Source organism: Zeus faber (assembly GCF_960531495.2).
Source record: "Zeus faber genome assembly, chromosome: 2".
In the NCBI taxonomy this organism is placed as follows: Eukaryota; Metazoa; Chordata; class Actinopteri; order Zeiformes; family Zeidae; genus Zeus; species Zeus faber.
The window spans coordinates 22037158-22053929 of NC_137189.1; the positions used below are offsets into that span (position 1 = coordinate 22037158).

The following is a 16772-nucleotide window of genomic DNA, read 5'->3' on the forward strand; positions in this document are numbered from 1 at the left end:
CACCAACACTAGGCTTCTAGCAAGCATTAGTGAAAGAGGAATTAGGTGAACGTAGTCACTCAGTTGCAAAGAGGCAACACATTTTCCTCAAAAATACAAATAACACTGGAGGTGGCCTTTTAAGAAATATAAATAACAGTATCAATCTGATATATCAATGTCGGCCATTTTCTATCCATGGACAGGTGCAACTACGGCTGGCAGGGCCAGTTTTGTGACGAGTGCATGCTCTTTCCCGGCTGCGTCCATGGGACCTGCGTAAACCCGTGGAGTTGCAACTGCGACACCAACTGGGGCGGCTTGCTATGCGACAGAGGTATGTGCAACAAAGTTATCCAAGGTGCCAAAATGTTCAGATTTGAAACGTGGACGTTTCATTAATTGGGTAGAGGAAAAATACAGACTAGATTCTCCTTCCCCTCTCTGAATGGATTATATCCCGGAACGCCATAGTCCTCCTCCTCCTCCTGGTGAATGGATAGTTTTACTGCCTGTGCGACCTGACCGCCAAAGAGGGACACTCTATCCCGCCGCCTCCCTTCGTCACCGAGGGCTCTCTAGGGGATGAGACGCGGTCCTCAGATCTCCAGCGCAGACAGGTCCCTGCTCATTTATTAAGCAGCCTGGAGGTTGACCCCGGGGCTTATACTAGATTTGTTGAGCGCTTACTTGAGAGAATGTCCTTTTTTTTTTTTTTTTTTTTTTCGGTAGATGTTCAGTTCAGTTCCAGAGTGCAGTCGACACATATAGCGAGCCAACAGACTATAGCAGGTCAGCAGTACTCGCCAAGCAGCAGGAACCTCCCCCGGTGAATTTGCGATACGGTTGAGCAGGTCGGTCGAGAGCGCACCCTTCTGCTCCCTGTCAAAATCTGACAGCGGTTTTTTTTTTTGCAGCGGCTGGAGGGAGCGGCTTTAAAGCCAGCCTTCTCCAAAGGCTGCGCGCTGCTAATGGCGCGGAATAAACAGCGAGCCGCCCAGGGAGCCGCCACACAAAGCGAGGGCCAGTAGGAAGGCAGTCGACCGTGTTGAAAGTTTGTTCATTTAAGTTGGACGGCAAAAAAACGGAACACACAAATCAGACCGATGTGCACGCTCAATAGCTCTGATTTGAAGGACTATTCATTTTAATTATTGATTAATTTGTGTACAGTAGGTTGCTGCTTTCCCGTTAAAAAATGATTTTAATGTTGTAATTATTTATTTAAATGCTTATTAATTCAGCTTTTTGATTGTTGATTTAGCTTTTTGATTTAAAGTTTGAGTTAATTTGTATATTTTTTAATGTATTTAATGAACACCTTTTTAAATGGGGGCTGGTTATGTCCTAGTGTGTGGAGCTTTTGTTTGCGCTTGTCGGTTATTCTTTCATCCAGCACCCATGTTCTAGGTTGTTTTTGGTTTTTGTATTTTTTCGGATGTGTGCTTTTTATTTTGATTACATCAACATCCCAACGAGATTCCAAGTAGAGTGTTCAGATTCGATCTCCGCTCTCCAATTTGGACAGGAATCGACTAGTATGTTTTCTATGCTCGGCATCAATGTCCAAATCTGTCCACTATTATGAGATTATTATTATTAAATAATAATAATTATTATTATTATTATCATCATCATCAACCGTCCCCATTCTCCCCAGATCTGAACTACTGTGGTAACTACCATCCCTGCGTCAACGGCGGCACCTGCATGAACACTGAGCCCGACGAGTACAACTGTATATGTCCGCAGGGCTACTCCGGCAAGACCTGCCAGATAGGTGAGGTCAACATAGAGCGAAATGTCTGCCGCTACGCACTGAGGTCCCTCCATAGAAGCAATGTACAATATAGAAGCAACGTATTGTAGAAGCAGGCCAAGCTGGTCCCAATGGATTGTTTGAGAAGGTGTGATTGATATTACTGTCTGGAATTACCAACATAACATCATACATACATACATATCTATTTATCTAAATCTCTCTATCTACCCCTCCAGCCGAACACTCCTGCGTCTCGGACCCATGTGCCAACGGTGCTACGTGCCACGAGGTCCCATCAGGCTTCGAGTGCCACTGTCCAGCCGGCTGGGAGGGCCCCACCTGCGCCAACAGTAAGAGAGTGTGTGTGTGTGTGTGTGTGTGTGTGTGTGTGTGTGTGTGTGTGTGTGTGTGTGTGTGTGTGTGTGTGTGTGTGTGTGTGTGTGTGTGTGTGTGTGTGTGTTTTCCTTATTTCAGTTCCTCTCCCCTCCCCCTGCATTTTCAGATGACATATCGTCTCCGCTCATCCTCTGTACACAACTTGGAATTTGGACCTTTGGCTCTCCTTCCTCTCACTCTCCGCTTCCTGTTTGGAGTTTCCGCTAACGCCACCGTTTCAGTGTGTGTCATTCTTTGCAATGCACACACATAAGCACGGTATACAGGGCTGGGTCACCTGCACTTGGCAAAGTGTCTTTGCGTGTCCCACATTGTCATTTTGTTCAACAGATGAAGCGAGGGAACTTTTCATCTTTGTCAGATTTGTATGTCACATTTCCATTTTGTGTGTGCGTGTGCGTGTGCGTGTGTGTGTGTGTGTGTGTGTAGGCCTGGACCAGTGTGCCTCCAGTCCGTGTGCCCAGGGCGGGACCTGCATTGACCGGGAGAACGGCTTTGCGTGCATGTGCCCTCCACAGTGGGAGGGTAAAACCTGCCAGATTGGTGAGTTGTTTAACCCCAAGTGTTTTTTGTTGTTTGTTTTTTAAGCTTTTATCATTTTAGCTAGCCATTATTTTATTCAAACAATTTTCCGTAGATTATTTTGATATTTGTTTATTTTTAATCAAATACTTATGTGGGGGGAGAATTAGTTGCAGAACAGTGAAATGCATGAAAAATAACCCTTAAAGGGAATTGATGTAATCTAAGATTAAAAAAATATATAATCAAATAAAGATATATATTTATTTTATATATATTTTTTATTCTATCTATTATTCTACATTGTGTTTTGGTCGGTGAGTGTTTTTGTTAGTTTAGTAGTTTGTTTTCCCACGTTCGCGTCTTCCATGCCGCGTAGCGGGGGTTGTCAGGTTGTGACGGAAAAAGGGGAACTCAAGAGTTCAGTGTCACCTTTCGGGCCCGGCTCTCGGCTTACAGGTGGAGGGAGGGAGGGAGGGAGAGAGAGGGAGGGAGGGAGGGAGGGAGAGAGATGGAGGGAGGGGGGGAGAGAGAGAGAGAGACTATTTTTATTTAAAAATTTTCTTACATATTTTTGTATTTAAGGTTGGTCCATTTGGTATTTGGGGCAAAAAACAAGATTTTGAATTTTCTCGGGCGGGGGTTCCCAAAATTCTTATGGAAAGCCCCCCCAATAGTTGTATATACTTCATCAGCCCACAGACTGCCGTGTAGTTTAACATTTCATTTTGTAGAAAAAATAATGGTGTAAAATCAGTTTTAAAGAATATTTAAAATAGTTTGTTGTTTTGCTTTTATCGTCTATTTGTGTATATTTCGCAACTTTATTTTATTTTTGACTTCACTTTTAATTCTATTTTATTATTTGCTAAACTTTATTTTTCCTAAACTGTTAAGCTTTTTTTTTAATGCTAATAACCTGTAAAAGTCGCACCAATAATCACCATGACAAATTCCTAATGTGGTAAACTCTCTTGACAGAATAAAGTCATTCTGATCATTTAGCTGCAGATCCACCACAACACCTTAGGGGCCCTCAGTTTGGGAACCCCTGTTCTGGCCCTGGCATATGCCAAATTATGCTTTGGTTGGACTTCATCATTCCCTCCCCAAAATCTCCCCAACCTGTTGCTCTCTCTCATCGCCACCCTCTCTTTCTTTCTTTCTTTCTTCCTGTTGCTCCCGCTCCGATTGCTACCTCCTTCCTCTCCCAGATGCGAACGAGTGCGCGGGGAAGCCCTGCGTAAACGCTCTGTGGTGCAAAAACCTAATCGGAGGATACCACTGCGTCTGTTTGGGTGGATGGTCCGGACAGAACTGTGACATCAGTCAGTAATTCTGCCCCCCCCCCCAACCCTGCTCCCTCCCTCCCTGTCACTTCCTGTCACCTCCTATATAAGTTCTGTCTTTCTCACAGACCACCACCACCACCACCACCACCCCCCATGCTTCCTACTTCCTCCTCCACTGGGGTCTCTTTAGAATTCCTCTCTCGCCTTTTTGAACTTATTCCTGCGTCCTCGTGTCACTCCCTTCCTCTCGGACGTCGGGGGAGAGCCAGGGGGTTGTCTCTTTTTTTTTTTTTTTTTTCCCCCCTCTTCTTTCTCAGCTCAGTGCACAAACGCTATCTTTCCCCGCCCCTCGGCGGCCACCTTAATTTGCATGCCGAAGGTTTTTCCTCATGGGTGGGCTCTTGTCTGAGGTCGTTTTTTTCAGGCTACCAATTAACAAATTCAAACTCTTTTAACAAATCCTAAACCAAAAAAAAAGTATTTATTAAAATAAAAAAAAAACGAAAACAAAACATGTTCCTTGTGTTGTCCTCCTCTCGACTTGTGCTTCAGATCTCAACGACAGCTGCAACGGCGCCCCCTGCCAAAACGGAGGCCGCTGCCACGCTGCACTTGGGGCCTTTGTGTGCGAATGCCCGCCAGAGTTCTCCGGGAAGCTGTGCGAGGTCAGTTTCAAATGTTCTTTACCGGCTCATATTTTAAAGTACAATTACTCCCATAAATTACACCATGACTCACACAGATCTGGCAACCCTGCTCGCCCCCCCCTACACTCAATCCCCGCCTTTATTGCAGACTAGTTGTAAACAAATGGAAAATGTAGCGAAGGACAAAGTCGATTACTTTTTATTACAAAAATATACTCGCGTAAAGAGTAGAACTACAGTTTAAAAAAGGACAATGAAAAGTACTCGTTCCTTAAAAAAATACTTTTTTACTCATATGCGGTACTTGTAATGCGTTAGTATCCATCCCTGATTATTAGCTATGAAGCGCCACTTCAGGTGAGGTGGTGGTTGCCAGATCAAAAAGGCACCCACGCGTTCAGATTCACAGACTGCGTACGGCCCTCGACACAGTTAACATGCACCTACCTAGCATACTATCTCGGTACTGAACACACGGGGATGAAATTGGTGTTGACCTTCTCCATCTGGAGTATCAAGTTCAAGCCCCAGGAGGACATGGAAAAACGCCCCAGTGTCCTGTGGAGAAACCTGTAGAATGGACACGTGAAAGGGTGTGGTGCACAGTGAGTAATAGACCAGAGAAACAATGCCATTGGCAATTTTCAAGTGTTTTATTTCCAAGTGTAGCTACGCAGAAGACGTATCTGTTGCGTAAGGGCATTTCAACTCCAGCGTACGGCACACCGGGCATTCTCTATAGAATGTATAAGTGCAGGTATGTGGCACTAATGTAGGTTAGCGATGAGGGGAAATCGACACTGCGGCACTCCTCCGGGGGCCCTGAATGGAGGACATTGCTGGTCGGGTGCCAGTCCTGATTTAGCATCTCCGCTATAAATACGAGCCTCCGCTTTGAATGAGGCACCGCCGCCGCTGGAGCGCTGCCTGAATACCCTGTCTTGTACTTTAGTGGCAAAAACTACTATCGCCAGAGGCATCAAATATCTTTCATCCGTACCTTCACTTCCAGCACCAGCCTGCTGTCGTTAACCCGAAACGGGGCTAAAACCACGACCCATCCTCATAGAAATCCTCGCGGGAAAGCTGAGCTACAACTATAACCAGCGCACTAAAGACAGTCGATCTCATTTTCTCGTTGCTGTGCTTGTCTGTAGATGCCGAATAATCTCCATGGCTCACAGGGAGGCGGAAAAACAAATGGTCTCCCAGACACTGAACAGAGCTAGTATTTTAATGCGCCCAAGATTTATGGAGGTCCTGCCCTCTGACACGAGCCCCCCGCCCACCACCCCCATCCCAGACAAACAACTTCCACACCAAACCCGGGGCCTAGGGCAAGGTGCTAAACGGGCTCGGATAAATAGATCCTGTGCTCTTGTCACTTGGAGTGAAATAAACAGTGTGTTGAGCGAAAGCTAGCTTTGCCTTTAGCCGCGCCATCGCTCCCCCCCCCCCCCGGGACCACCAGAGTGTTCAGCGCCTTAAATGGCAGCGGGTGAGACCCCATGGTTTACACAGAGTGTGGTCTCTGTTTACAGAACCTGGGAAGGGGGTGTGGGGGTTATTTCACTCCCTCAGACCTTTTAGTTCTGGGTCAGGGCTGGTCTTTTTATTTTAGATTATTATTTTTTTTTATATCTTGTCAGCACCGGGGTTCAGTCACTGTCCCTGGGGGGGCTTACTTGTACGGCACCTTTCACCTACGCGACATACAACTCAAAGTGCTTTGCATTAATAGACCACAATCAAATGGTAACAGTGAAACCGCAGCAAAACCAGCAAAGCAAAAAGCATTTAATCAAAATAGGTAAATATTAGGGGTATTAGGGGTTCGTAATCGAAAATCGGTCGAAACGAGCGTTTGATTTCGATGTTCGAAATCGCAAGCAGGTTTGCGATTCTCCCCGTATTTTTGTGCTATATTGGGGTGGTCCGCCGGCAAACAAATGCAGTGTGTGGTGCCCTGTTCTGAATGGTCTTTCATGAAATTTGGTTTTGGAGTCGTTAGAGCTACGGTCGACTTAGCGGAGGTGTCTGCCCTGCCCCATCCCTCCACGCGCCTTTGCCCCAACTATTCCCGCATTATCATGGCATATGTGAAAAGGCGCAAGACAGAACGCTCCTGAATGTTTCTGCATGTGTGAATAGTGAAAAGCACTAGCGGTGCCCGAAAGGTTTTTCCCCAGTTATTTACCAGGAATTACAGTATGTGTGAAAGGGGCTTAACAATGGCATAGCCGTCAGTGCTGAACAATAATTCATATGTTTAAGTCCAGAATCGATTCATGACCTTCAAATCAAAAGTCAAATGGAGTCGCGGATTTAGAGAGTCATGTGGCCCCTTGTAAATATTATACAAATTTCAGATTTGGGTCATCAATTTGGATTTTGAAGGATCACGATCAGTGAATGATTCATAACCATTAATAATAAATAATAAATTAATAATAAATAATAAATTGCCCCTTTCTTTGCAGGTCCCCAGTTGGAAGCCGTCTGACCCCTGCAAGCCAAACCCCTGTGAGAACAAGGCGCGTTGCCACAGCCTGGCGCAGGACTTCTACTGCGCTTGCCCCGAAGGCTACCAGGGGAAGACCTGCTCCCAGCCCAGGGGCCGCTGCCGGAGCCCCCCGTGTCAAGGTGAGCGCTTATATTATCACAGCGCTGCTTTAACCTATCAGGATGGCTAACTCCCACTCGTAGTATCATGTTGTGTCGCAGCATAATTTATCATTAAAGAAATTTGTCAAAGACATGTTAAGGGGGGGAGCCAAAGCACAACATTGGGCTGCGTCTCCAGAGTTACCATAAATTGAGTTGTATGTGAAAAGCATATTTATTTTTTGCATGATGATTTTGGGGCGATACAAGGGAAAATTAGAGATGAAACGTACCCTCCATTCACCAACCAATCGGGTTCCTTTCTAGACACTAAAGATGCACCGATTTATTGGCTGTACATTGGTATCAGCCGATATTCGCCTTGTTGACTGCCATCGGCAAATAAGATGACATTCACCGATGGCAGTGGCCATCGGTGAATGTCATGTTGTTAATATACCTGGGCGGGCCACCCAGGTATATTAACAACCGCCAAAGTATATTTGGCGACTGATTTTAGCATGGTTTTATTTACTTTTGTTTTTATCCGTCCAAGAGAATGGCTCCATCCGCGATAAATTTTATAAGACGCCGATACGGCTCTCTGCAGCAATCCAAGTAGGAAGTGATGCTGCATGCAAGGGAACGTGGAAAACTGTAAGTCATGCTTAGTTCAGGGGGACTCGTAAAACACCGGCACCAGAATCGTCCCAGAATTTCACAATCTAGACGCCTGTGTTAAAGTGCTTATAAGCGAAGCAGAGTTTGGCTATTTTTGGAGATTCGGCTTTTGGTGATTGACTCTGTAAAAAGGATTTGTTCATTTTTTCGTTTGTCTGAAATTCTCAGCAAGTCATTCTGTCAAAATTATTAATTTGGCTGGAATGCAAATTGTATATCAGTCACATTCAATACAAATTATGCCAGATGCCTTTTGAATCCACAGTGGAGTCTCAGGGAATACCTGTGTGTCTGTAAATGTCTCTTTTGCCGGAGTGACTCCCGACTGAGTCACTTACAAGAATCGGTCATGACTAGTGCTTACCATTTCCAAAACTTGTCCTTTCTCTCCCCTTTTGCCCACAGTGATTGACAGCTGCACCATCACCGTAGCAATCAACAACTCGTCGGAAGTGCGGCGCATCTCCTCGAACGTCTGCGGCCCACGGGGCCGCTGCATCAGCCAGCCGACAGGGAACTTCACCTGCATCTGCAACGCCGGGTTCAGCGGAACCTACTGCCATGAGAGTGAGGGACATCATGATTATTATTTGATTATTATTATTATTCCTCAGCTCATATTACACCATTCCAGAAATTGCAGTTTGTAGGTACGGTTGCCAGGTCATGCAAAAAATCAACGTATATTTTATGTGAGACTTGTATATACATTTATACTTTATGTATTTAATAGGCTAAAGTTCATTGTATTTTTTTGTAGTTTTGTATTGCAAGGATTCCATAGTTTCCATGGTACATTTTTGACAAAAAACAAATTTTCACACCATGAATTTTAATGTGTATGATTTCCAAGCTGTCCTGCCCCCTAGATAAGTCTATAAGAAAAACTGGATAGTGTCATTATTGATGCTCGCTGGCAGCCTACTGTTGGTGGGAATCTGCTAATATGTGACATTCAAATAGCAACCCTTAGGCGGCCTTAAGAACGTATTCTATTTGTTCATAGTGTTTTTCTTCCACGATGCAGTACAAAATATACAAATACTTCAACTTTTCCCAGATATCAATGACTGTGTCAGCAGCCCGTGCAGGAACGGCGGCACCTGCATCGACGGCGTCAACTCCTTCCGGTGCTTCTGCCCAGGCGGCTGGGAGGGCCATCTCTGCGACTTCAGTGAGTCCCGTGGCACTGAGCGCCTTCTTTTTAGAACACAAGTCCTGTCTGTCAGTTTGATCTCAACTTGACCGGTCTTCTGTTTCCCGGCCGTCCTCAGATGTGAACGAATGCAGACGCAACCCCTGCAAGAACGGCGGCCACTGCGTCGACCTGATCAACGACTTCTACTGCGAGTGCGCCGACAACTGGAAGGGCAAGACCTGCCACTCCCGTAAGTCCCACCGTGGCATTTGTAGGGTCATAAATGGACGTCTCCCCTGTATGATGAATGGATTAAACATTGTGTTTTTATGGGGGTGGGGGGAGCAGGCAATAGCCAGTGCGACGCCACCACCTGCAGCAACGGCGGGACCTGCTACGACCACGGAGACGCCTTCCGCTGCGCCTGCCTCCCCGGGTGGGGCGGAAACACCTGCAACACAGGTGAGGCTCCTAGTTACTCATAGTTCTCCAAATAGTCATTATTAGTAGATACTACTAATGTGAGGAGCTTGTTCTGATGAACACAGAGCTGCTCTTCTGGAACTGATGAGTTAGATGAATTGGTACAGCCTTGCAGTTTTGATCTTGCAACAGAAGAGCTAGGTACCATTATTTGTGCATTTTAAGTGGAGATTTCAATATTTCTTTTCAGTTCTCGTTCTGCATAACTCTTTGTGTCAACAGAAATCTTTATTTATTTCATTTACACAAACAACCGAGTAATCAGGCAAAAGAAAGGTGCTTGAGAAAGAAGATCCCCGCGGCAACGGTTACAATGTTTATACAATTGTGGCATTGTTGTGGCATTTAAAAGTTCTTATTACGTTATTATATATGTATTATATAATCTATTGAATCTTAACTTGTATCGCTTTCTTGACTGGACTGTTTTTTGCTGCTGTAACTTGTGAATTTCCCCCCCAGCTAGGAAATGCCTTATCTTATGTTATTGAAGGTCCTGACCACAGTGTGTATTAAAAGGTCCCTCTCCTCCCGCAGCCAAAAACAGCACCTGTGAGTCCAGTCCCTGCTCCAACGGCGGCACGTGCGTCGGAGGAGGTGACACCTTCACTTGCATCTGCAAGGAGGGCTGGGAAGGCCCCAACTGTGGCCAAAGTAAGTTCTCAGTCCCTGATATGAGATTTTCTGAAGACTGTCGGAGGAAGTTAGACGCTGAGGCCGGGTTAGTTTTGGTGAAGGACGGGAGATAAAAATGGAAATATCAGGATTTTGTGCGTCGGTCATTTTTATTAAAGCAACCACGACTCCTGAATTGATGGGGAATTTTCCTTGTTCTGCTTTTCTATTATTAATTTCTATTCGTTATTTATTTTATTTTTTTTTGGTATTTTTTGATTTATTTTTTCCAGTCAGGAAAAAATGGCTATTGATGTAACATCACAAAATTTCTACTTTTCATCAACTCTATTCTTGCTGAACCTGTGCCACTTTAAATATAAATTATTATTGTGAGTATTGAACATTTCATAGTTTACCATGGGAGGCAGAAAGTTTGAATTAACGCAACTTTTTAAAAACAAAATGGACACAATATGGAATTGTGTTCATTCATATTTCTATTTTTATTTTTATTTTTTTTAATCATTTTTGTGTTTTTGGTTGTTGTTTTTTTTTTTTTTTTTTTTTGGGGTGGGGGGGTTCTCCACAAAAGTTGTGCTTTTGCAGAATTTTTGCCTATTTGTCACGTTCAGTCGTCCAAATGCGGTGCAGTGAAATGTTATGGTGGGAACCACTAAAAGGAATGTAGTTGGTACAGTATTCAATATGGTATGTAGGTAAAGTTTATATTTATAACATTGATTCCCTTCTCTGCTTTTTCTTTTACCCATCAGACATCAACGACTGCAACCCTCACCCATGGTACGTCTATACACACACACACACACACACACACACACACACACACACACACACACACACACACACACACACACACACAATTGAAATTCAGACGGCCCCTTGACTGCGGATGTGCTCTGTAGAGCGGTTTGGGGGGGAAGGGGAGGTCGAAGGGCTGATAAAGGGTAGTGGAAGTTGTCCCTAAATCGAACCTCAAAGGGACATCTATGGGGCTGGGGGGAGGGGGGCTGTTGAATGGCGTGCAGGGGGGGGTAGAATAAAAGACCCCCAGACACAAGGGTCCCTCTGAAAACCCCACAGAGAATTCATGGGGTGGGGGTAGGGGGGGTGGGGGGGTTCTCCATTCTTCACCTGTGACCTGGGTTGGCAGGGTGGGGGGCACAGAGGGCTGGTTAGGGCGGACTGAACATGCCTATTAGCATTTGAAAGGCTGGGGGGGCTTGTATTGATGAGTCGAATTGTGGCTCCGCTACACACATACATTCATTCTTGTATTGCTATCAGAGTGAGGCCCGAGTAAATAAACCTGGTTCGTGAGGACCCATGTTCCTGGTGCACTTCTTGACCAAAAAATACTCAATTCGGAGACCGGTCCCCACAAGCAGTGCTCGAAGCAGGCCGGTACTCACCGGTACCAGTACCAGCACTTCTTTACTACTCTTTGGTGTACCGTGACTTTTTCTTGCGTAGCGGCACTCGTCACAAGCTACAGTTGCTCTGTTCTGCCCTCTCAAGTGGACAAATCAGGCGGACATATAGTAAAATATATCATATTTAATTGAGTCAGAGCATACTCTTTCATTTAATTATTAGAATGCACGAGCTGCGAGCTCCAGCTTAAATAGCCTCTCTCTCTCTCTCGCTCTCTCTCGCTCTCGCTCTCTCGCTCTCCTAATTTCTCGCTCAGCTACAACGGAGGCATCTGCGTGGACGGCGTCAACTGGTTCCGCTGCGAGTGCGCCCCCGGTTTTGCGGGGCCCGACTGCCGCATCAGTGAGTAATAAGACAACCAGTTTGGCAACGTTCATACACCCTCACCCACCACCACCACCGGATATAAATACAGGGGAACACCACCAATAGGATTTTTTTATTTTATTTTTCCCCCCAATACAGCAGCAGTGTGCTTCAATAGGACAATCTGCAATAATCAAAGGGTTAGGATAGATGGGCGGTTGTTCAAGCCAGGCCTTAGTTAAAACGTTTCTTCCCATCATTTTTAACTGTTCATCGCACAACGTCACTAACCGCTTTACTATTGAGAAACTTACCACTCTGCTGCAACTTCTCACAGTGCTTAAATGCCATCTGATTTGATCTAGCCTTAAATCTAAAGTATTAGATATCCCTTACAAAATAGTAAAGCGTTTTCAAAGGCTTAACGCATGCCCTAACACACAGCATTTAAGCACAGTTGGAAGTTGAGGTGGAGTGGTAAGTTTCTCAATAGTAAAGCGTCTGTCGAGGTTGTGCTCGGATAAATTATGGGAACCAACGGTCAAGGCCTGGCTTGAAAATTGGAGACCCTTTCCTTCTAGCTGTGGCTTCAGCAAAACTGGCCACAAGATTGCCTCACCTTTGGGTTCACATGGCCATAAAGAAATGTCCACCAATCGCATTTTCAGGTTCACACTTGACCTTGACCAATTTCATGTGAGCACAAGTAGAACCTCATCATGAAGCATTTTTTTCTATCTCTTTTCGGACACAGCAAAACATGAGATGTAAATGTTATTGTGGTGATATGTAGGAAAGAACTTTAGATGAAGACGACTTAGTGCCGGGGAGCCTTGCCAGGGTGGCGAACGGGCTTCACTTCAAGTGGCTTTGCAGTAGACCCCAGGCGTCGCCATGGTGATGTAGGGGGTTGAATGGAAGGGGAGGTGTAAAGGAGGGCAGCACACTTTTTTTTTTTTTTTTTCCATAATAACCCTTGACCCTTTTCAACCAACCAGGGCAGTAAAGGTCATCCCTCCTCCCACACACACACTCGCAGATGACAAATTACTCGGACCTAGAAATTCTTTGCGCTTCTTGTACGTTTTCACCAGTGCAAGGTCGAGTGCTCGGCCCAGTCCAAACCGCTCGCTTGGAAAGCCAAAAGAAGAATGCCGTTGCCATGTTGGATTTATTTATTGGACATTTGATGAGAGAAACGCTCTCGTATTTTGTGCAGAACAGATGTTTCCATTGATAACTCGGCTTACAAAATCTGAAGGGGATTCCTCTATCTTCCCCCATCTCCCCGCCCTCTCTCTTTCCATCAGATATTAACGAGTGCCAGTCGTCGCCCTGTGCCTACGGCGCCACCTGCGTTGATGAGATTAACGGGTTTCGCTGCCTGTGCCCGCTGGGAAGGGCGGGGCCCCGATGCCAGGAATGTAAATGTTTTTATAACTAGTCCATCTATCCACCCATCCATCCCTTCATGCATTATAAGTTGTAATTAATTTCTCCATGGGAAGTATCATCAGACCTCTTGCGCTCCTCATTGCCGAAGAAGCTTGTCGGTGTTAATGTATGTATGTGTGTGTGTGTGTGTGTGTGTGTAGTCATAGGCATCGGGAGGAACTGCCTATACGCTGGGCTCCAGGTTCCACACGGAAGCCGCTGGGAGGAGGAGTGCAACAGCTGCCGATGTGCTGACGGCACCGTGGCTTGCACAAAGGTATCCCAGCACTGCTCTTGTGCAAAATTGCTCCTAATGTGCGATCACTTTTATGGCAGTGAAAGTATCCCAGAATTCAAGAGAACCCCCACAACAAGTTTCCTATTGAGTAGTTTATTTTTTGGGTCCGTGGTCCTAAGTAAGCTTTTAATGTCTGACATGTTTTGTTTGGAGTATGGCCTATTTTAGACTGTATTTCATTCCAATACCAGTTTTATGACGTTTGTTCACACTTTGTTCTTTGCCAGGTTCTGTGCGGTCTCCTTCCCTGCACGCTCTCGAGCCCGGGTCAGGGGGCGGGGCGGCTGTGTCCCGCCGGGTGGGAGTGCCTGGAGCAAAGCTACCCGACCTGCTTCGCCCCCCCATGCCACCGGTCGGGCGTGTGTTCCGCCTTGGGCCCCCCGCCCGCGCCGGTGCCCTCCACCAAGTGCCGGCCCAACACTGGCCACCTGGACAACAGCTGTGCTCGCATCACGCTGATCTTCAACAGGGACAAAGTGCCCACCGTGAGTACCTGCTGGGCATTGCGGGGGCTTTACTTATAGTGTGTGTGTGTGTGTGTGTGTGTGTGTGTGTTTATGTGTGTGTGCTTCTCAACCCAGGGAACAACGGTAGAGAACATCTGCTCTGAGCTGCGGTATCTTCCAGATACGAGGACCCTCGCTCAAGACCGCTCCCTCCTTCTGCTCTGTGATCTTTCTAATACCAGTCACAATGGTATCGAGGTGGCCATAGTAAGTGAGAGTCTAAATGGTACGGCCTCAGAATTTGCCAATTGATACTTTGGATGTCGATGTCTGATGTTAGTTTTTCGTGTCCAGTCTTTCCAGCCAGAGGACCAGCCGGATCACAGCGGGATCCAGGAGGCAGCCAGCACCATCGTGGGTACTCTGTCCAAGCGTCACAACAGTACAGTAATGCTGGCCGTTACCGAGGTCAAAGTGGAGACGCAAGTCATGCCTCCATCGCAGGGTAAGTGAAGCTGCTCACTCACATGCCGCATGACCACTCCAAAAATTGTTTGAACTTTTACCCCTCAACCAATTTGACCTGGCTTCCAATCAGAATTCACCGTAGGTAAGCAGCGAGACTCAAAGTTCTTCGGTCGAAAACTATGATATATTAAGTGACATATAATTTATAATCTCTGTCAAAAATACCAACCTTGAATAGAGCAGTTGGTTATTGTCACATTTAAGCAGCTTTTTAGGAAAAGCGGTGTCCCTCAAGGCCTTGTTGTTGGTGCCATTTCGTTCCTGATAGGTCTTCCAGTTGTCCCGCAGCAGTGAGCACTCTGCTCAAGTAATTGTTTCTAAAAATGTAAGACGGGTCATTAACGGCTTGTTTACAGACAGAAGTTATCGACAGCGGCCGTCCGTTGTGGATAGTTATTTGAATAATTGTTACAGAGCAAACATTTTACATAAAAAAATCGTTTTTTCTTTTTTTGCCCTGACTTTGTGCTTTCGTCCCCTCGCTGCCTGCGTGTCCGGCAAACAGATTACCTGGTGCCCCTGCTGTGCGCGCTCCTCTGCCTGCTCTGCCTCCTCTGCCTGGCGGTGTGCGTGTGGTGGACGCGCAAGCGGAGAAAGGAACGCGAAAGGGGGACGCGAGCCGCCGCCTCCGAGAGCGTCAACAACCAGTGGGAACCGCTGCGGCTCGTGGTGGGAGGAATGACGCAGCAGCAACAGCTACTGCTCAAGGACAACAACATCGAGGCGGAGCAGGAACGCAAGAAGCTCATGGGCTCCTCCTATCGGACGTGTGACGGCAGGGAGGAGGAAGAGGAGGAGGAGGATGAGGAGGAGACGGAAGTGGAGTTGGAGTTTGAGGAGGAGGAGGATGGGGACAGCAAGGGGTCGAAGGTGGGCAACAGGCAAGCTTGTATGTACTCTAAGCCTGGTGGCGAGGTGGTCTGCACCATACGCAGCTCCAGTTCCCTGCTCAAGGCGCCCCACCGGACCCCCATCTACAGCCCCAAAGATAACCACTGGAAAAACGTCGGTCCCAAAGACCTCAGAGACCACAGTGTATAAAGAAAATGACAAATCTAAAATCGGTCGAAAAGAAGAAAGGGGGAAGGCTTTTTGGGGGGCTTTGCGAGGGGGGGGGGCTCCAGGTTGAATTAAGCCATTTTTGTTGTTTGTTTTTGGAGCTCAGTGTTAAGTCGAAACATTGGAAAGCTTTGGCTTTTGGCTTTGAGAAAGATATTTTTTAGTTTTTCATTATGTGGACAAACCGAGCGTAAGAATATGATTTGGAGGTGAAAGAAGGCCTCTATGATTATGATAATGATGATTATTATTTTTACTTTTTCATGACTTGCGGGAATTGTACCATTTAAGAAACGACGACTAGTCTACAAAGAGAAAAGACCAGTACCTGTATACATCTTTTGGGTTCACTTGTTTACAGATGATAGCGTGTTATTTTTTTGATGGTCAGCGGGGCCCCCTCCTCAGTAAATGAGACACGGCGCGGAGAAGCGGCGGCGGTCGGGTGGGGCCAGGGACGGTATGGCAGAGGGGTTTTCCAACCGTATGGTGAGGGTTTTGTCTTTTTTTTTTTTTTTTTTTTTTTTTTAATTTATTTATTTTTTTGGTGATGGGGCAATAACGTTAAACAAGGCAATACACCTCTGTCTCCCCTTCCTGGGGTGATGCCTTTTCAGTCCCTGCCCCACAGACAAACCCCTCTGCCCACACACGCGCACATACATGCCTCGCCCAGCCTTACCGAAACACTCGGCCTGGAAGAAGGGGGAGCGGCTGAACCCCCCCCCTCCACCCAGCGCCTACTCTGTGGCCTTCCATTTTCCTTTTTCCTAATTTTCTTAAGTCACTTGTGATTTCTTGTATTATTTTCTTACTTTTTTTTTTTTTTTTGCAGTATTCGAGTTGGTCGTAAGTGCCTCCGCCCCCAACCCACCCACCCACCCAACCCCCGTTAACGGGTTCTCTCCTCACCTGTGTGTCTGAAATCTCAGACAAAGGGAGAGGTGTGTGTGTGTGTGTGCGCGTGCGTGTGCGTGCGTGTTTGTGTGTATGTTTTGAGGAGCTGACGAGCAACGCCACTCGATTTATTTCGATCAAAGAGGAAATTGAGTCTGTACATATGTGTAAATATTAAGGGAGTCGCTGTGTATATTTGAATTTAGTAACTTAAAAGAAAAGTCACACAT

The 16772-nt window shown here is 46.2% G+C and overlaps 1 protein-coding gene across 1 annotated transcript; it reads left to right on the forward strand.

The window, feature by feature from the left end:
* Positions 1 to 214: 214 nt before the first annotated feature.
* On the forward strand, positions 215 to 15646 carry LOC307227410 (protein jagged-2-like). The gene is made up of 20 exons (XM_079996715.1): positions 215 to 316; positions 1640 to 1759; positions 1978 to 2091; positions 2567 to 2680; positions 3874 to 3987; positions 4504 to 4616; positions 7079 to 7241; positions 8289 to 8450; positions 8944 to 9057; positions 9158 to 9271; positions 9370 to 9483; positions 10042 to 10158; positions 10896 to 10923; positions 11831 to 11916; positions 13191 to 13304; positions 13476 to 13591; positions 13840 to 14097; positions 14194 to 14325; positions 14413 to 14563; positions 15092 to 15646. The coding sequence occupies exons 1-20, from the start codon at positions 226 to 228 to the stop codon at positions 15625 to 15627; spliced, it is 2871 nt and encodes a 956-aa protein (XP_079852841.1). The 5' UTR covers positions 215 to 225; the 3' UTR covers positions 15628 to 15646.
* Positions 15647 to 16772: the final 1126 nt, after the last annotated feature.

Bases quoted from the DNA above. Each gene is read 5' to 3' on its own strand.
- LOC307227410 (XM_079996715.1), top strand. From the start codon at position 226: ATGCTCTTTCCCGGCTGCGTCCATGGGACCTGCGTAAACCCGTGGAGT. The intron at 9,272-9,369 runs GTAAGTCCCACC...TGGGGGGAGCAG, and splicing joins GGGCAAGACCTGCCACTCCC to GCAATAGCCAGTGCGACGCC. The intron at 14,326-14,412 runs GTAAGTGAGAGT...TTTCGTGTCCAG, and splicing joins ATGGTATCGAGGTGGCCATA to TCTTTCCAGCCAGAGGACCA.